General features: G+C 39.4%; 1 protein-coding gene across 1 annotated transcript in view; it reads right to left on the reverse strand.

Moving 5' to 3' along the window:
• Positions 1-5,628: 5,628 nt before the first annotated feature.
• The window catches only part of UST (uronyl 2-sulfotransferase), a 166,355-nt gene continuing 150,619 nt past the window's right edge, over positions 5,629-21,364 (reverse strand). Inside the window, exon 8 of the mRNA XM_060753532.2 lies at positions 5,629-9,288. Within this exon, the coding sequence (XP_060609515.2) occupies positions 9,002-9,288 (287 nt within the window). The 3' untranslated portion in view covers positions 5,629-9,001. The remainder of the gene's footprint in view (positions 9,289-21,364) is intronic.

Genomic DNA, 21,364 nt, shown 5'->3' on the forward strand with positions numbered 1-21,364 from the left:
GCTTCAAAATATTTTAAGATTTGTAACAAAAAATATATTCAGCTTTGTTTCAGAACATGACTGAATCCCCACTTGGCCGTGGAGACTCACTGGGGAACTTTGGGCAAGTCACATTTTCTGTCTCAAAAGAAGGAAAGGACAGACCTCTTTTGAACAAAACTTGCCAAGAAAACATTATTAGAGGTTGTCATACACTGGAGACGTCTTGAAGGCACAAAACAAGAACGGGAACTGTAGGATATTAGGGTTTAAATCCTTGCTCAGGCACTGGATGACCTTGGACAAGTCATGCTTTCTTAGCCTGAGAGGAAGGTAATAGCAAAACTTTTCTGAACAAATCTTGCAAATCAACCTTATAATAGGGGCATCTTAAATCAGAATGGATATATAGGCACATACCCACAAATTTCAAGGCAGCCAATAGTAGGATTTGAAGGGGGCTAGAAATTAAAAATAACAAAATTGGAAAAAGGATAGCAGTGACTCAAACACTTAAATAAGGAAAAGGTTGTTTTGAGACATTTTCATAGGACTGATAAGCCTTGTGCCAGACTTATAGCCAAATGCCATAACAACTATATACACATATAGAAAATGGGAGTAGTGGTCAGGGGAAAGATAAAAACAGGGCTCAGGTGCATGGAACATACTGGAGCTTTCACAAAAGTGGAGGACAACACACTATGGGTCAGTTCTATGGCGGCAACTGAAAAGGAAAACAAGGAAACCTCATAATTTAAATTATAGAAATTTAAATCGGGCCACCATGCAGAAACATTATGCCCATCTATATAAATAAAAATGTAATGTGTTTGTGGGATTAATATAACTCTAAAACCAATGTGCATATTGACACCAAATTTGGACGCAATATACCTATCTGGCCGACAAGTGACCATCACTCATAAAACCATTGAAAAACACAGCGACTTAAAAAGCCAAAAAAATAAAAAAATACATTATAATGGATGTGCAAAACCACATATATACACACAAACACAAATATATACACACAAAAAACACATATAGACAGACTGAGCCACAGCAACGTGTGGCAGAGGATGGCTAGTACTAAAATATAATTGTCTACTGGCAACTACAACTTAATTATGACAGCAGTCATAATTATTAGGATGCCCTTTGGGAACTTCCCAAAGAACGTATTTGAAATTCTTGGTGGACTACAAGAACGTGAAATCACCACCAACAGTTTAGTAATTTATTGCCCCTGTTCCCAGTTTGCAGAAATAATTCTGGGACCAATGAGAAACCACGAGTTGTTTATAGTAATAGCTACTATTTCAGTGATGAAGGGATATAACATAGCAATGTTAGGTTTCAAAATTAATATGAAACACGATGAAGTTTCACAGCATTATTGGAAAACTGCAGAAAACACAATTTGGATAGAGTAGTATTTGGAATATACAGTGGCTAAAAATAGTTTAAAATTAGATCTGGAATAGACTGCAACAAATGATAAAACCTTGAAAATGAAGGGAGTTAGAAAGTGCATGTTATTTTGAAAAGTTCTTCCTTGGAATACTACAAATATCAGTACATACCACTGAGAGATCTTTTGAAGAAGTATGCAATGTATCCATATGATGACAACTCTGTGGCAGTATCCAAGAAACTTCACTATTAGACTGTATATGTGGGCTAAATGTCATACTCACCTAGTAGCTGCTGTGGTTCTTGAAGATTTGTATGGAGCACATTTCTTTGGTCTTCAATTTGTTCAAAAAACTTTCAGCTTTCCAGAACACCTGGTGTTCTTTGATGTGTGTCTAACTCTCAGAGGCAGTGTTACATTTCTGTGGAGTTGGTGGAAGAACTTAGTGGTGGGTGAGAGGTTGGTGGGAGGTGACCTGAGTAACCTGATCATTCCTGCCAGGATTGGATTCTTTCCTGGTGTAAATTTTAAATTTATTTAGTCTGGTTGATCTTTTTATTTTGTTTAAGAAAGTACAGATACTTGCATCTCAGTATATCAGAATTCGTTTACTCCCCCCCCCCCCCATTTAACAGGAAATGCATATATTTACATGCATGGCAAAGCTGGGGGTGGGGGGGGGGGGGGGGAGAAGCAGAGTGTCTACGATTATGTGGCAAAAAATTATGGGTTGTTGACAATCCCTTTACACTGAGTAGATGGTGATGTGTGTGATATGAGACGTCAAGTTGAACTAAGAAAATGTTGTGTATACATGTAATTTTTTCCACTGTGCAGACAAGTCTTCCAATGCACCAAACCTATAGTAGTGAGAGATAAGTAAGGTGATCACAGTATAACAGGATTCATCTTACCATGGGGCAGGAAGAGTCCAATTGCAGGAAGAAAGTTGTTAGCATGTGCATTGTGTTCACTAGCAGCCAAATCCGAAGATCTCTGCAAAAATTACTATTTACTATAGCTATGGAGTGTCACAGTACATTTATGACAGATATGTAACCATGAAAAACAATCAAAAACCACTGGAGAGTATAATAGCACATACTATTGCTAGTACTGTGTTTTTACTGAGTACTTATCTAAATTGAATTGGTTTTACTTTTGTTAGTGTTGTTTATGTTTTGATATTCTGTTGTTACTAATCTATATATATAAATTTGTTAGGGGCATCCAACGAGGAAACAAAACTCAAAAACCCCCCAACGAAACTGTACCAAAATTGCCATGCCCATAACACAACCCACAAGGTACAAACATATCTACTCAAAATGAAAAACAACACAACAACACACTCACAAAATGGCAAAACAACAAAACTCAAAAAACCCCAACGAAACTGTACCAAAATTGCCATGCCCATAACACAACCCACAAGGTACAAACATATCTACTCAAAATGAAAAACAACACAACAACACACTCACAAAACGGCAAAACAACAAAACTCTAAAAAACCCAACGAAACTTAACCAAAATTGCCATGCCCATAACACAACCCACAAGGTACAAACATATCTACTCAAAATGAAAAACAACACAACAACACACTCACAAAACGGCAAATCAACAAAACTCACAAACCCCCCAACGAAACTTAACCAAAATTCCCATGCCCATAACACAACCCATAAGGTACAAACATATCTACTCAAAATGAAAAACAACACAACAACACACTCACAAAACGGCAAAACAACTGAGCATGAGCATTGGTGCCCAGCCGCAAGTTCCCTGGCGCGCGCACACAGTTCCCTCTGCGGAAGCCATGCCCACTCCAAGCCCCGCCGCGCCGCTTCCTGCACACACCCCCCCCACCGCATGCACACACACAACCCCATGCTCCATCACTCCCCCCGCCGCACACACACACGCAACCCCACGCTCCATCACTCCCCCACCGCCACACACACACGCGCAACCCCACTCCCCCCCGCTGCCGCACACACACACGCAATCCCACGCTCCATCACTCCCCCCGCTGCCGCACACACACACAACCTCACGCTCCATCACTCGCCTGCCCCAATCTTACCTCCTTTTACTTCACGCCACCTCCAAACCCCACCGCACCCCTTCCCGCCCTCTCAAAATCCAGGAAAGACAGGAAGGAAGGAAAGAAGGAAGAAAGAGAAAGGGAGATAAAGAAAAGGGGGAAGGAAGGAAAGTTAGAGAAAGAAGGAAGAAGAAAAGGAAAGAAAAGGAAAGATGGAAGGAAAGAAAAGAGAGACAGCAGAAGAGAAAGAAAAAGGGGGAAGGAAGGAAAGAGGTAGAGAAGGAAGAAATGAGAGACAGAGGGAGGGAAAGAAAAAGGGGGAAGGAAGGAAGGAGAGGAGGAAAGAAAAAAGGGAATGAAAGAAGGAAAGAGGGAGTGAAGGAAGGGGGAAGATGTAGAGAAAGAGGGAGGGAAGGAAAGAAGGAAAGAGAGAAGGAAGAAAAGAGACCAGAAGAGAAAGAAAAAGGGGGAAGGAAGGAAGGAAGGAGAGAAGGAAAGAAAAAAGGGAATGAAGGAAGGAAAGAGGGAGTGAAGGAAGGGGGAAGATGTAGAGAAAGAGGGAGGGAAGGAAAGAAGGAAAGAGAGAAGGAAGGAAAGAGGCCAGAAGAGAAAGAAAAAGGGGGAAGGAAGGAGATAGAGAAGGAAGAGGAGAAGGAAAGATGGGAGGGAAAGAAGGAGAGAAAGAGGGAAGGTTGGTCACAGCAATGCGTGGCGGGTAAAGGTTGTTATTTCTATGATTATTATGATGCTATTATTCCTCTGAGACCCTTTTAGGGGGAATGGGAGAGGTGCCAGGTCCCAGAGGCAATGCATTCTGTTATTGTTATTGTTATGATGGTGGTGAAATAAAAGAAAATAAAAAGAGAAAGAAGGAAGCAAACAGGGAGGGAAGAAAGGCAAAGGAAGAAAGGGGGAGGGAATGAAGGAAAGAGAGAAGGATGAAACCAAGTAGTGAAAGAAGGAAAGAAAGAAAGAGGTAGAGAAGGAAGAAAGTAGAGAAAGGGGGAGGAAAGGGGGGAAGGAATAGGTAGGGACCTCTCTTTCATAATAGTCCAGATATCTACCTCAACTTTGATAAGTTTTACTATAGGCCACAGCAACGCGTGGCAGGGCACAGCTAGTGTTGTTATATTTTACTTGTATTTTATGTGTTCATAGCACTAATATGTGCTGTTTTTGGAAGATGGTGGTGGGATATAAATAAAGTTGTTGTTGTTCTTGTTGTTTTACTGACACAAAAACACAGTATGACACAGCAAACAAGTTCTATATGCTGGATTTTGTATCACAAAATCATAAGCCGAACACTTCCCAAGCATTTAGGACTGTGTGATGTATTTTTGAATGATGTGCGCAGATCCAAGTAAGGTGGCCTTTTGCAGTTGACAGGTGCCACTTTGTCGTGGGGGAGGGGGGGCTTAACTGCTCCAAGGATGCTGAGAGCTGTGCTGGCGGTAGTGTAACCACCAGCAGGTCCAACCAAGTCAGAGAGGTCTCAGCTGAGGAGTGGCACTAAGAGCACCTAACCCATTAGCACTATGGAGAAACAAACCAAAACAAAGTCTATACTGGCTCGGTCATTGCCTAGGACCGCGGTGGATGCTGCTGATTCTGGACATCCATTGTCAAGTGGGCTACAGAATCAAAATAGAAATGAACAATCACAGAAGCAGCAGAAATATACAATGCCAGAAAATCGCACAGTTGTTGCTATTATTATTACTCTTGCCAGACCTCAAAATAATGATCTTTTGGTTACACTCGTGTGTATATTCTGAAAATTAAGGACAATCAACACAAGGATGCATTAGTAGCTGACACCCTGATGATTCCTATTAAAGGAGGTAAACAAATATTTAACTGGACATTTTGCAACAATAAAAGTAAAACAGCATGAGAACTATCTGGAAATCTCTAGAGACTGTTAAAACACAAGTAAACATTGTCACTGTGAATTTCAAAACTATTTGCTCCTTGAATGAGGGCTTATACCTGAAACATTCTTTTCATTATAATAAATGAATGTTCTTAATGCGTTTTGTATCTAAAATTAATTCTTTGACTACACTACGTCCTCAGTTTGAGGATGCTGTTAAGACAAACTCTGTTCCCTTTACTGATGTCCCCAAAATACAGAAGGAGGAAAACACATACTCAAAAAGACAGAATACACAATTAATATTTGCAAATTACAGGCCTTTATTAGTTTGCTTGGAACATAATTGTATTCAAATGTACTTTTGGTAGACAACAGACAAAATTAGATGCTCCAATTCAAAGTAGATTCTCCTAGAAAAAAGTGAACCACCGGTTGCTGTTTTTTCAAAAAGTGGTGGGAGCCTGACTAGATGTTTCTCAAATGAATGTAACTGAACACAAAGACCAGATGGTTATCAAAATATTAGTAGAAATTATAACATTCCAATTGTACCTTTCAAAAGGAACAAAGACATTCATGGTTTCACAATGATGCACATGCATTTCAGATAACCGCAGTGTGATTGTATATCCTCAGACTGAACTGAACTAAAATGTACAATTTATTAATATTTGTATTCATAGCCTTTTAAAAAAAAAACCTAACAGTTTTAAAAAGTGTGTTCGGGTTGAAAGAACCTTTTAAAAAAATCTTAAAGAAATAGATGCTTGAGGACCTGAATAAGAGGAGGACTGAGACTGGTTATCAAGTATTATCACTTCCATATCTATGTTAACTAGTCACAAGCAATATAAGGGTTAAAGCTGTTGGCCACTATGCATTAAAATGATCCTACAACAGCACTAAAGCTTATCTTTTGGGCCTTGTAGATCAAATTAAATCAAGGTATAACATAGTTGTCTTAAAATAGCCTGCTTTGTGGATGGCCATCAGCCAATAAGCTATGCTTTATAAAACATTCTTTTCTAAGGATGACTCAAAGGGAAAACTCCTTGGTTTTACATCCAGGAATTTAAAAAACCGAGAGGAAGGGAAAGAGAGAGAAAGAGCTGAATGTTTACTTGTTCTGTGAAGAATAGCACAGTTTCAAAAGTGAAATGTTCATGAACTAAAAATAAAAAAGCTGGATGTTTCATATTTTAAGACAGAAATGAATAACTTAAGGAATATTTAATTCAAACCATGGTTGCTTTCATTTACAACTACTAACCTAATGTACATATATTCGCTGTTATTTTCAATATGACAAGAACTCACTTTTTCTCTTTAACAGAGATTTATGGACAAATACAATGCTTCCTAAAAGGTTGTCATGGACTGAAGGCTTTATAACATTCTTTTTTCATTCTTCTTAAAAAATTAATATCATTTAAATGCATGCCTTTCCTGAGCAACTTAGAATTTGGAATGTGCTGAAAAGTCACAATAAATAAGTCAAAAGATTAACAAACTCAAAATGTGCTTCTAAATTCTTCAAAGTAAATTATAACATCTAGCTCATGACAGATAAATGAACTGTTGTATTAGGAATCTTAAACTTGTATGTGCCAAATAAATTTATGAAGTACCTTTCTGGAAGTAGAGCCCAAGATGCTTATACGAATATTATACAGCATTAAAACCTAGCAAGTAAATCACCCGATAGCTATTGTTTTTAAGATTGTAGAGTATTCATGGCAAATAATAATATTAAATAGAATGATGATAAAATAGATTTAAGCAGCAGTGAAACTGGAGAGGAAGTGAACATGTTAAGTGACCCAGGACTCCTGCAAAAACACATAAAAGTTGAACTTTTAAAAATAACGAAATCCAAAGTATGAATATTTTTTTGATTCCCAAAATAAAACAGTTCCACAGTGTGTAAACTAATCATTACTCTTTACATGTAATTTCACAGAAACCATTTAAAATATACAATGCAGCATCTTGGTTAAATACTGCTGACTGTATTTCCTGCTCCCAGAGTGTTCCTCCAAAGTAGTGCATTGGAACCACAATGTTAGGATGCAAGTGACAAGAGAATCCACCCACTGCTATGGCTGAGACATAAGCAAGTAGCATAGCAAAATAGCCACCTCCAGAAACTGATAAATGATGAGATATAATATAAATGATGCCCACAGGCTTTGAAAAATGTATTTCCCAAGGATGTGTTGATAAATCCTCAAGAAGTAAATAAAAACAACTGATTTCTAGCCTTTCCCCCATGAGTAGCAATATAATACCACCATCACACAATATATGTTGATTGTATTATTGTATAATTTGAGTATGACAAAGGTATTAATGGCTGCTCGCTCCCTAGAGTACCTTGGTTAGATGCAAGATTGTGGCACCTATAGTAACTCTTTTAAAAAGTTGTGTAATCACTGAATCACAGAATATGTCCCTCATTTTGTTAAGTAATATTTAGTTTTCACTAGTCCAAAATATTTGAAACATTTTTTTTTCATGTCAAGAGTGACTTGAGAAACTGCAAGTCGCTTCTGGTGTGAGAGAACTGGCCATCTGCAAGGACATTGCCCAGGGGATGCTGTATGTTTTACCATCCTGTGGGAGGCTTCTTTCATGTCCCCACATGAGAAGCTGGAACTGACAGTCGGGAGCTCACCCTGCTCTCCAGATTCGAACCACTGACCTTTTGGTCAGCAGTCCTGTCAGCACAAGGGTTTAACCCATTACACCACCAGGAGCTCCAAACCACACTCATGATATGCTTTTATCTTCATCCCTCAACTGATCATATAAGCAGCTCATACATTCAATGAAAGAACAACTTTTACCTTTTAAGATATCTGAATGGTCTTGCTTCTCTTTTTAAAGTTGTCTGCCTCGAAGTAATATTCCAAAAATAGTTTTCCTTTTTTGAAATAAAATGTTAACATTCTCTTCCTTTCTCAGAATCTAACACGAATATCTCCAGCGAGATTCTGAAAACATTTAATCTTTCTCACATGTAGTAATTTCAAATGTCTTCGCACGTTGACATGACCAGATAAGTCAAATACCATTATCTTAATTTCTCTTCTTTCCTTCTTAGACTGGTGATCATGCTCATATTACTCAGAGCGTCTATGTGAAAAATGTAGCATGATTTTGCCATAATCCAAGCTGTAGTGGCAATTTTCTTTTATTATTTTATCACAACCACATTCCCTATTCAGGTGTTGGCAACACATCTCCCAATACCCTGCTGTGAATTTTTGGGTGCTATGATGATATTCAATATAAACATTAAAGCAGGCAAACACATTCTGTGAAAACTGCAAAGGACTTATGCTGTGATCTATATTATTCTGCAGGTATGTAAGACATATAGCAATATTTTACAGTGAAAACGTTAATTGAAGTGAAATAAAAGATGGCACATTGAAATGTATGTCTTAACTACTATGATGTTATGGGGCCAAGGAAAATAAAACTAATTTTAAACAAATTAACCATTTGTTTAAAATTAGTTTGGGAAAGCAGTCTCACTCTTATCAGTTCAATCTGGGAGAAATTCCTTTTGAAATGCTGCTGTGCATTAACTCACTTCCTGAACAATTTTCCTTAAGAGTTTTCTTTTTAAAAAAAATCCTGGCAGCTAGAACAGAAAGTGATGTTTGCATCACCTCTTATAGATGTCTTCCAACCACTTTTCATCATCTTGCTCCTCATCTTCTGTTACTGGCTCTTCCGTTTCCAGAGGAGAAGGAATGACAAATTCTGGTCTAGGAGAAGAGTTACTGTTCGACGATCTGAGTCCAAATTTGCGCTTTAGCAAGTGAAACTGCTCTTTGACATAGTAGTAAAACTCATATTCATATCTCATGCGCTGGTACAGGATCTGTATGGATTCTGGAGATGGGACGGTCTTTTTCACTGTCACAGTTAAATTGCCGAGTTTCCTATGTTCTGTAAGAGATTTCCATAGAGAGGAATATGGTCAACATCCACAAAACAAAGATAATTTTCAAATGCCATTATATATGTGAATGGTACATGAATTGTTTTAAGGAACAACAAACATAATTAAGTAATTTTTATTATAATCCTTAGAATTTCCATAGTAGAGATGTACATAGGGAGAAGATCACATCTTCTCCCTATGAACCAGCCCATACTTTAAGATCATCTGGGCAGGCTCTGCTCTCACTTCCACCGCTGACTCAAGCGCAGTTGGTGGGGACGAGGGAGAGGACCTTATTAGTGGTGGCCCTTCAGCTCTGAAACTCTCTACCTAAGAAGATCAGATTGGCACCTACTCTATCCAAAACCTGGATGTTCCATTGTGCATTCGATTAGGCAGCTTCACCAGAGAATTGGAGCCCTCGGTGAAGCAGTGGGTTAAACCCCTGTGCCGGCAGGACTGAAGACCGACAGGTTGCAGGTTTGAATCCGGGGAGAGCCGAATGAGCTCCCTCTATCAGCTCCAGCTCCTCATGTGGGGACATGAGAGAAGCCTCCCACAAGGATGATAAAAACATAAAATCATCCAGGTGTCCCCTGGGCAACGTCCTTGCAGACGGCCAATTCTCTCACACCAGAAGCGACTTGCAGTTTCTCAAGTTGCTCCTGACATGACAAAAAAAAACAAATAAAAAAACAACAACAACAGAGAATTGGTTTGATCTTGCCATAGCTCCTTGCACTTTAGTTGACCTTTCCACCTGTTATCGTGCCACTTTAAATGGCTAAGGCCATTACCTCCCAGGTGGACCTTATTGAATTTGAATCGAATCTTTGTACTTTCCCTTGGTTCTATTTAGGAATCATTGCACATACTCTGAGCCTTCTGCACTCAGCACTTAATCTTTCAGCTATGATACTGTTTTTACAATGTGTATTGTGATTTTGAAATGTTTGTTGTCTATTTTCATTTATTGTGTGTTTTAATCTGTATTTTTGGGCTTGTCCCTTTGTAAACTGCCATGAGTCGCTTTCGAGAAGATTGTGGTGGGGTATAAAAATACTCTTCTCTCGCTCCCACCTCTGTCACAAGGGCTGCTGGTAGGTACAAGGGAGAGGGCCTCCCAGATCTGGAATTCTCTCCCCAGGGAGATAAGGCTGGAATCCACCCTGCCCATCTTTCTCCAAGATCTAAAAATGTGGACGTTCTTTTGATTTCCCCAGAATTTTTTTGCTCCCAGTTATGACCCAAATTTCAGTCCCTGCACTTTACTACTGCCCCCTGACCAGAGACATAGTGTCCCACCTCATATTACCTTTTATCCCCAATTTTTGTCATCTGGCACTTGCATTTTATTCACCAGCCCTGACCTCACAAGTGATTTTATTTCCCCCCCCCCCCCCGAGTCCAGAACTGTTTTGCTATTTCAGGCTACTGCTTGCCTGTTGATTGTTGTTTTTATATTGCGTTATGCTGTTGTTATTTTATTTTGCTTATAAATTGCTGTTTCATGAATTTTCATGTGTTGTAACTTGTAAGCCACTCTGAATCCCCTTCGGGATGAGATGGGTGGCAAATAAATGCCATAAATAAATAAATACATAAATATTTTAACTATGTTGATCAGGCTTGAGTCTTTTCAGAGAGATGGAGGCGGGATACAAAAATAAAATTGTTGTTAATAATAATAATAATAATAATAATAATAATAATAATAGCTTTTTAAAATGTCCTTATCCCCGAAGGCTAGGTTAATTTAGCCAAGGGCATAAATAAACTATTTGTGCTTGTAAATCTATATAGCTCATTTGTTCTTTGTGAAAAGGCAAAACAACACATATGCACATCCCATGGGACACAAGTAACATTCACTTGCCATTATGCATTACAGAGCTAGGAATAACTGGCAAAGTTACTAACCTCTCCATTATAAGAAACCTCTACTTCTCATTTTGTTTATATTATTTTATACTCCCTTTAAATGACTCTTTTAATAAAAGTCTGAAGTAACTCACAAATTTGCTCCTTGAAGTTACCCACCCCATAACTCTTCATCTATCAAATGCACATAATGGAAAAATTAAGCATGGCTGGCTTCAAGCCAGACTAAACACACTAAAGATGCTGTGTAAACCCAGCTGTTCCACTAGAAGACGGGAGACCCACACTTTATGACCTTCTAGACAGTCAACCATATGGAGGGCAACAAACTGCACTATTTACTTTTCAGACTATTTTGTTTTACAGTGTTTGGTTTGGCTTTCACATTACTTTAAAAAAAGTATACTGTAGCAACACAACCAAAAGATGCTTAAAACCTGCTGAAACACATTTTGTATTTTTGAAATCAATTCTGGAAATTGGGGGTGTCGATAGGAACAATGAAACTGTAACATGTATTTGTCATGCAAAGCAAAACACAAATCTTTTCATTCTTGTTACAGCGGAGCAAAATCAAAGGCTATACTATATGGTAACTACAGTAAAAAGACTTTGTCTGGAAATGAACTGACTTCCCAAAACCCACCCACACTCACAAAACCCACATCGACAGTATGATGTGAGGGGAACTTAAAAACCTTTTGACACCATGATCATAAATCAACTGACTCTATGTACTTCAACAATACAAAAGTGATATTTTTTACCCATGACAGTGTACTATTCTGTTGTCAGTACAGTCCATTTCATGCCTTTATGATATGCCAAGGTAGTCAACAACAGAAGAACGGAGTGTTCCAGAAGTCAAACTTTTATAAATGTTTTCTACCTATTTTATTAGATGCTCTAATAATAATATTGGCAATTTTCCTGAAAACCTCAAGTTTGGCAGTAAAACCCACTTGCTGTAAAAAGACAAAATGAACCAACATAAAATTCCATAGATCATAGGGTGTATTTATACCTACTGATAACCCATAACTGACCCAGACAGTTAAGAAGAGATTGCTTGCATCTATCTCCTGTCATTGTGCCAGGAGTCATCTTTGCACTCACGTCACACTACCAAACAGCGGATGGGCCGGAGATGCCAATGCCTTGGTCCTTTCATTATTGGGTCGCTAGGAAGTAGCAGCCAGTAATGAAAAGACCAAGGAATTGACATCTCCGGCCCATCTTCTGCTGAGATATCAGCCAGCATGCCAATGTGTTAAATCAAGAAATAGTTTTCTAAGTTCTACAAAGATACTCACAGGAACATCTCAGCAAGCGAGAGTCCAAAAGTGGCAGGCTAATACCCAAAACCTCAATCAGTGGTTGAGACTAGATGAGAAACTCCCTTCGGGGCACACAGAAGAGTGGGCAATTTGGAAGGCGCTGAACAGACTGTGTTCTGGCCCCACAAGATGCAGAGCTAACCTTAAGAAAGGGGGCTACATGTGAGTGTGGAGAAGAGAAAACCCCAGACCACTTAGTACAATGCAGTCTGAGCCCTGCCACATGCACAATGGAGAACCTTCTTACAGCAACACCAGAGGCACTCCAAGTAGCCAGCTTCTGGTCAAAGGGCATTTAGCATAATGCCAAGTTTTTAAACTTTGTTTGTGGTTTTTAAAAATACATTATAACTATTCTCAATTTGCTTCTGACTAAATAAATAAATAAATAAATAAAATAACCAAACTCAGGAGTTTGTTCAGCTAAGGAAGTCCTGAACATGATTCTGTATCGTGCAACACTCATTTTTTATGGTCTCTATAGTTGCACATACGACTACTGTTTGTAGTCATTAAAGCAAAACATGAAAAAAAATGGTATGAAGAGACTTTTGAGGGAATTTTGTTTTATTGACATATCTGAACATGTCTTCTGGCTTAAACCCAGAGGTTTTTTTTTTAGCCATTTGGAGGCAAAAGTGGCTAGGAAACAAAAGCATGTGGTAAAGGAACTTTCACTCCTTTTCCAAACCTTATCCTTTCTTTTCTCCCCTTTCCATTCTCACTTCTTTGCATCAAGCTTATAACTCCATTACAGCTTTCCAAGGAAAATAAACTTAAAAAGTACAGCTGGGTATTTCACTAACATTTATCCAAATGTACACGTTGAAAGCGCAACTTGGATTTTTGCAGATAACTCTATTGTTATACTGATATACGTCCACACAAAAAACCTTATTGAAAAGGACCATGCAGTGACAAGGATCTGAGAAAATGGACTGTTAGCCTTAAAGGTGCCAAAAAGCCATTTTCCACACCTTCTTCACAATTCTTTTTATGCGGAAACAAGACCTTCTCTTTAAACATTGTGTATAATACCAAAGATCGATTCCCCCTTCCTTCCTTCCTTCCTTCCTTCCTTCCTTTTTCTTTCTTTCTCCTATATATTCACAATCACTTGGTAACCATTATTTTCTGGATCATATATGTGAAAAAAAGAGACAAAAATAATTGAGTGCCTCTGGTGAGGAAGTATATTCTATAGCTATGGTTCTACCATGGAAAATTTCCTCTTCCTTGTAGCATCAACTCCACCACATTCAGTAAAGGCCTCTAAAGGAGAGCCTTATGTGATGACTTTAGAGTTCAAAGAGAGAGAATTGAGGGGAACTGCTCTTGCACGTAACCCGAATCCAAGCCATTTGGGCTTTAAAGATGAAAAGCAAAATATTGAATAGAATTCAGAAACAGATTGGCAGTCAGTATAGTTGGTAACCTACTGACATCATATGAACATATTGATCAGTCAAAGTTAGCATTCTAGCTTGTCTATGGCCATATCGACATGGATACTTTGGGACTGTTCCACAATGACATGGCTCGAGGCGGGTCACAGAATAATTAAAACACAAACATTTTAAAAATTCCACAAATACACATAGTAAAGGTAAAAGTAAAGGTTTTCCCCTGACATTAAATCCAGTCGTGTCCTACTCTGGAGGGTGGTGCTCATCTCCATTTCTAAGCCGAAGAGCCGGAATGTCCGTAAACACCTCCACAGTCATGTGGCCGGCATGACTGCATGGAGCGCCGTTACCTTCTCGCCGGAGTGGGACCTATTGATCTACTCACATTTGCATGTTTTCGAACTGCTAGGTTGGCAGAAGACACATATTTTATAAAAATACGTTTAATATGTGTCTTTTACAGAAATAAACATATTAAAATGTATTTCTATAAAATATACATATTAAAACATATTTCTATAACATATTAAAACATAACAGACATTAAAAACAGGCCATGTTATAGGATTGTTATCTAAGGCTCAGTTTTAGAAGAGTGTACCTATGAGCATTCCTCAAGATGGAAATAGTTTTCACAAAAACCTCTTAGGGTACACATGTCAGCAAGAATTAATCTCGAACTGGAAATTATGTTAGCAGGGTGGGTGTGTGAAGAATCTGGACATTGAAGTTTTTTTTTTAAAGTAACCTCCCCAGATGCTGCATAAAGGGCAAGGCATTGGCAAGCCACTGAGAGTAGCAATGGGATTTCTGCAGTCTGTTCCTTTGCTCTGCAGTATGATACCATGGCAATTGAGAACTACAAGGGGCACCATATGAATGGCATTCTTCTGTTTCTCTTTCTCTTTTACCTGCTTTGATGAAGAGTAACAGTGATGATTACTGAGAGTTAAATATGAGAGAAGAAAAGCTCCCATTTCCCCTTCCTCTCGAGCCTGATTACTTGACAACACTTCATCTGAGGGTGGCCAAAGCCTGGGAACATCTGGCATTGAAAAATGTGCACTGGGGAGTGGGGGGAGCAGGATATCAAAAGGCTAAATGAAACACTGTCTTTTTAAAGCACACAGCTTTTGACATGGAGCCCGACTGTTCTGGCCCGCAGCCAGGGAGTTAGATCCAAGGCTTTCCTCAACCCAACCCTAAGGGGAAAGAGTGCCAACTGTTAAAAACTAAGGCTTGCTTCAGAAAATCGAAGTTAAGTAAACAAAACTAAAAGGGAGGAAAAAAAGGGCCCAAAGCTCCAGGATTCCCTAGTGAAACTGAATGGAGCTCCACACCCCTGCCCCAGGCTTCCTATGTCACTTGGAAAGAAAATTCTTGGCTTGATTTTTCTTCTTGACTAGGATGAAACAGGAAAGCACATTTATTTTTGGTTTTATGACTAGAGTTTCTTATAGTCTTCATGCATCTTTGATTTTTTTTCTTGCTAGCTGGAGATTCCCGATACATAAAAGGAAAATTATAATCACACCAAACGTGTATTTTTCTGACACACTTTTCCACTCAGAAGTCCTAACATACCAACATTCCTGTTTCTAGCTACCTTAAAAAAATCAACAACTTGCAAACTGAGAATGTGTACCTCATTGTGTCCCTTCCTGAACATTAGGAAGAACTTCCTGACTGTGAGAGCTGTTCAGCAGTGGAACTCTCTGCCCCAGAGTGTGGTGGAGGCTCCTTCTTTGGAGGCTTTTAAACAGAGGTTGGATGGCCATCTGTCAGGGGTGCTTTAGATGCAATTTTCCTTCTTCTTGGCAGGGGGTTGGACGGGATGGCCCATGAGGTCTCTCCCAACTCTATGGTTCTATTATTGTTATTTCAATTGCTCACTTCCGCAGAAGAATTATAGAGTTCATGTGCAGCAATTAAATAATTTCTTCTCATTCAATGTATAAGGAGTTTTATTTTGTCATTTTAATTTTATGGCTCAAACATGGTACAGGCATCCCAAGGAGGCTGCTAAAAAGGAAGTGGTCTACAACCAATGATTAAAGGGTTCATACTAACACAGTGTGGATATTCACATGAGGGCTTGGAACCCATTAAAAAGGGCAAGACATTCTGCTGAGAAGGTCATCTATATATATAAATTTGTTAGGGGCATCCAACGAGGAAACAAAACTCAAAAAACCCCCAACGAAACTGTACCAAAATTGCCATGCCCATAACACAACCCACAAGGTACAAACATATCTACTCAAAATGAAAAACAACACAACAACACACTCACAAAACGGCAAAACAACAAAACTCAAAAAACCCCAACGAAACTTAACCAAAATTGCCATGCCCATAACACAACCCACAAGGTACAAACATATCTACTCAAAATGAAAAACAACACAACAACACACTCACAAAACGGCAAAACAACAAAACTCTAAAAAACCCAACGAAACTTAACCAAAATTGCCATGCCCATAACACAACCCACAAGGTACAAACATATCTACTCAAAATGAAAAACAACACAACAACACACTCACAAAACGGCAAATCAACAAAACTCACAAACCCCCCAACGAAACTTAACCAAAATTCCCATGCCCATAACACAACCCATAAGGTACAAACATATCTACTCAAAATGAAAAACAACACAACAACACACTCACAAAACGGCAAAACAACTGAGCATGCGCATTGGTGCCCAGCCGCAAGTTCCCTGGCGCGCGCACACAGTTCCCTCTGCGGAAGCCATGCCCACTCCAAGCCCCGCCGCGCCGCTTCCTGCACACACACCCCCCGCCGCATGCACACACACAACCCCACGCTCCATCACTCCCCCCACCGCACACACACATGCAACCCCACGCTCCATCACTCCCCCACCGCCACACACACACGCGCAACCCCACTCCCCCCGCTGCCGCACACACACACGCAATCCCACGCTCCATCACTCCCCCCGCTGCCGCACACACACACACAACCTCACGCTCCATCACTCGCCTGCCCCAATCTTACCTCCTTTTACTTCACGCCACCTCCAAACCCCACCGCACCCCTTCCCGCCCTCTCAAAATCCAGGAAAGACAGGAAGGAAGGAAAGAAGGAAGAAAGAGAAAGGGAGATAAAGAAAAGGGGGAAGGAAGGAAAGTTAGAGAAAGAAGGAAGAAGAAAAGGAAAGAAAAGGAAAGATGGAAGGAAAGAAAAGAGAGACAGCAGAAGAGAAAGAAAAAGGGGGAAGGAAGGAAAGAGGTAGAGAAGGAAGAAATGAGAGACAGAGGGAGGGAAAGGAAAAGGGGGAAGGAAGGAAGGAGAGGAGGAAAGAAAAAAGGGAATGAAAGAAGGAAAGAGGGAGTGAAGGAAGGGGGAAGATGTAGAGAAAGAGGGAGGGAAGGAAAGAAGGAAAGAGAGAAGGAAGAAAAGAGACCAGAAGAGAAAGAAAAAGGGGGAAGGTAGGAAGGAGAGAAGGAAAGAAAAAAGGGAATGAAGGAAGGAAAGAGGGAGTGAAGGAAGGGGGAAGATGTAGAGAAAGAGGGAGGGAAGGAAAGAAGGAAAGAGAGAAGGAAGGAAAGAGGCCAGAAGAGAAAGAAAAAGGGGGAAGGAAGGAGATAGAGAAGGAAGAGGAGAAGGAAAGATGGGAGGGAAAGAAGGAGAGAAAGAGGGAAGGTTGGTCACAGCAATGCGTGGCGGGTAAAGGTTGTTATTTCTATGATTATTATGATGCTATTATTCCTCTGAGACCCTTTTAGGGGGAATGGGAGAGGTGCCAGGTCCCAGAGGCAATGCATTCTGTTATTGTTATTGTTATGATGGTGGTGAAATAAAAGGAAATAAAAAGAGAAAGAAGGAAGCAAACAGGGAGGGAAGAAAGGCAAAGGAAGAAAGGGGGAGGGAATGAAGGAAAGAGAGAAGGATGAAACCAAGTAGTGAAAGAAGGAAAGAAAGAAAGAGGTAGAGAAGGAAGAAAGTAGAGAAAGGGGGAGGAAAGGGGGGAAGGAATAGGTAGGGACCTCTCTTTCATAATAGTCCAGATATCTACCTCAACTTTGATAAGTTTTACTATAGGCCACAGCAACGCGTGGCAGGGCACAGCTAGTTCCTTATAAATTTGTGATAGTAATTTCTGATAGGAATAACATACACTGGATCCTTGGTATCTCCTGGGGTTTGGTTTCAGGACTCCTTGTGGATACCAAATTCTGTGGATGCTCAACTCCCATTGTATACAATGATACAATAACATGGCATCCATTGTATAAAATGTATTTTGAAGTATTTCCTAACCATGGTTGGTTGAATCCGTGGATGTGGAATCTGTGGTTATGGAGGATTAATTGTATCTGAGTAGAAAGTAGGCACCTCAGGTTCTCTACAGGACATGACTACTATACCTTTAATGGCTGTGTGGAAAAGGAAATTTTAGCAAGTGCTGCTTGGGTGACAAAAAACTACCTGCTGAAATGGCCTTTTCTGTACAATTATTAAAGATGGATGAGCTCTGCTTCCCATTTCATCTGGCATCTGTACTAAATAACCAAGGAGAGGAAAACAGTTGGGGAGGGATGTGTGCTGAGGAAAAGGTTAATATGCATATGTATATGCATGGCTATCAGGGCTAATAGGTAGATTGCTCCAACTGTATGAAGAAGGAACATTTATTATGTGAGAGGAAACTGATCCCTACATGATTATTTCAGTCCTTCAACCCATTATTTCAGTGAGGTGTCAATTCCAATATAAAGTACTGCCCTTTGGAAGTGGAGTGAATAATCGGTCTTCTGCTTCTCACTAGAACCTCAAATTCAGAAACTGGAGAAACATACAATAGAAATATGTTCAAATGATTGGAATGATGAAGCTGGGGATTTGTCTGCGAGGACTGCATTATATCTTTCTTTCCTCCCTTTAATTTTCACGCTCTGTGAATATTTTAGGAATGGAAATATTTGAGGAAATGTTTCAGAAGTACATAACATAACCAAGCAAACAAATAACCCAAACAAAAGGACTGTGGCCATAAGGTTTCCGAGACTAAAACTCTTAGACTAAATCCATTATTAATCCTACCTAGGATAGATCCATTGACTAACAAATCTCAGTAATTTCAATGTTCCAACTGCTTCAGGGCTACTTTTAAGTAAGCTCAGCTGATTCAATTGTTTTCCTTGAAGTGGCAATAAGAACTGGGTTTAGACCAATGATCTACTCTAAGGAAGACTACGTTTGGATTTAGCCCCTTTGGATAGCAGCCACATTGTTAAAGTGGATGAGACAGAGGATTCACAGTATTATTATAGGCATCAAACTAAAAATGAAAGAAAAAGGCAAGTCTAAATCTGCTGAGTGAACACATATATTCCTGGTTCAGTGATGACCCTTCTAGACAGGCCGCAAAATGCAGGGCCTGTCGGGCTTTTACCTGGGGCATCCAAACAACATCTCAGGTAAAAGCAAATTAATTCAGGAAGAAGCAGGCAAACCCCAAATTAATTTGATACCCCATTAGATCCGGACCTTCCTGAAAGGCCCGGGTCTAATGGGGTATTGGGCCTGTGGGGACCTGCTCAAAGGTAATCCTGGGTCTACCTGGGGCTGAGTCGCTATTGTCATCTTACTTCTTTTGGCTTCCAAAAGCCTGGAGGAGCAAGATGGTGCCCAATTTCTTTCCCAACCTTTCCCCAAAACAGCCCTAAAAATTTGCAAAACCTTACTGGGTCGCCTTTACGGTGGTCCTTGAGTCCTCCTAGTGCACAGAACTGAATATTGCTCCTGCCCCCCTGGAGGACTCCAGGACCACCATAATGGTGGCCCAGTAAGTTTTTACAAGTTTTGGGGACTGGTTTTTTTGGGGGGCATGAGGGGGTGGGGTGGCATGGGGACACTTCACCAGCAAAGCTCATTTTTTGTGGAAAGACATGTGGTTTAAACCCACACTGAAGCGGGGTTTTAAACCCGCTTCAGAGCAAGTTTAAACCACGTCTGGAAGCTCCCCGGGTAAACTATTAACAAGAGAAAAAGAAAAATTATGTCTCAAATTGAAAGCTAATCTGAGTTCTTGTGAGGAAAGGCTTATCGACATCTTATATGTATCCATGAATATACATGGCACACATGCTGATGATTAAAGTGGAATTAAAAGTGGAACTCTTTGCCCCGGAGTGTGGTGGAGGCTCCTTCTTTGGAAGCTTTTAAACAGAGGCTGGATGGCCATCTGTCAGGGGTGATTTGAATGCAATATTACTGCTGCTTGGCAGGGGGTTGGACTGGATGGCCCATGAGGTCTCTTCCAATTCTTTGATTCTATGATTCTATGAAAATCAAACATTTCTAAGCAGCTGGTACCTCTCACAAGAAAATTGACTTGGACTTTATTGCCACCTACTGGACACTGAGATTTGCAATTAACTCGCCCCCCAAATCAACATACTGTGGCTACTTGCATCCTTCAAATTACTCTCACTCAAATTGCCTAATAGTTTGGAAAAAAATGCTGAATCAAAACCTCATTTGGATAAGGATGAAAAAAGAGAATCAACATCAGACCTAAATCCTATACCTGCCTCTTTGTTCTTTTCACGACTATGGAAACTACGTTTTCTTGAACCTTTATGTGTAATATGGTATTTACAACAAAGGATGTGACATCTACTGATATCTGAAAGCAGGTAATGTATATTTCTATATTTGCTTTAGTGGGGCTGAAATTCTACCTGGATTACCCATCAAAACATGTAAAATAGAAAATTAACAATAAAAACAAGTATATGGAAAAATTACACCATAGGAATTAACACACAAAATGTAACATTAAAAAAAATAATCTAAATGCATCAAAATGACTTTACAAATATGGTAAAACAAAAAGTGTTTTGATCTGTGTCTTTTTCAGTGGCATAAAAAAAGCTACTCTTTGATATGCTGATCCAACTCTTAGGTTTTGGGATAAAGCTTATTTTGTGCCATTTTTCATTAAAACCCCACAAAATTAAAAAAAAATGTCTAACTTTTCCAATAGTCAGGAATGGCTTATGTTTAGAATATGTTAATGGCTTATGTCTAGAATACATTACTTTATGCATGGATTAATAATGAATAACTATCTTCTTCCCAATGTACATAAGTATGATGAAGATAATTTTCTGGGCTTATTGAATATTGAGAGACATGCAAAATGTAAAATGGGTCATTATCACAAATATATATATAGAAATAATCCATTTGAAAAATAAAGAATTCAGTGGATAAAATTATTAACGATGAGAAAGTTACATTAGACAAGGCAGTCGACTTTCAGAAGACTCCAGCTGTTCATTTGAGGAAAAACAATTTGATCTTCTGGAATTTATTAAGCTTAGCAAGCTCACTGAAGCAAGAGAAATGCCTATGTATTTTTGCCAAATGAAATTTAAAGCAGCTCTGAAATCATAAATCTGTTCTAAAGTTTG

The sequence above is a fragment of the Anolis sagrei genome, chromosome 1 (genome assembly GCF_037176765.1).
Source record: "Anolis sagrei isolate rAnoSag1 chromosome 1, rAnoSag1.mat, whole genome shotgun sequence".
Taxonomy (NCBI): domain Eukaryota; kingdom Metazoa; phylum Chordata; class Lepidosauria; order Squamata; family Dactyloidae; genus Anolis; species Anolis sagrei.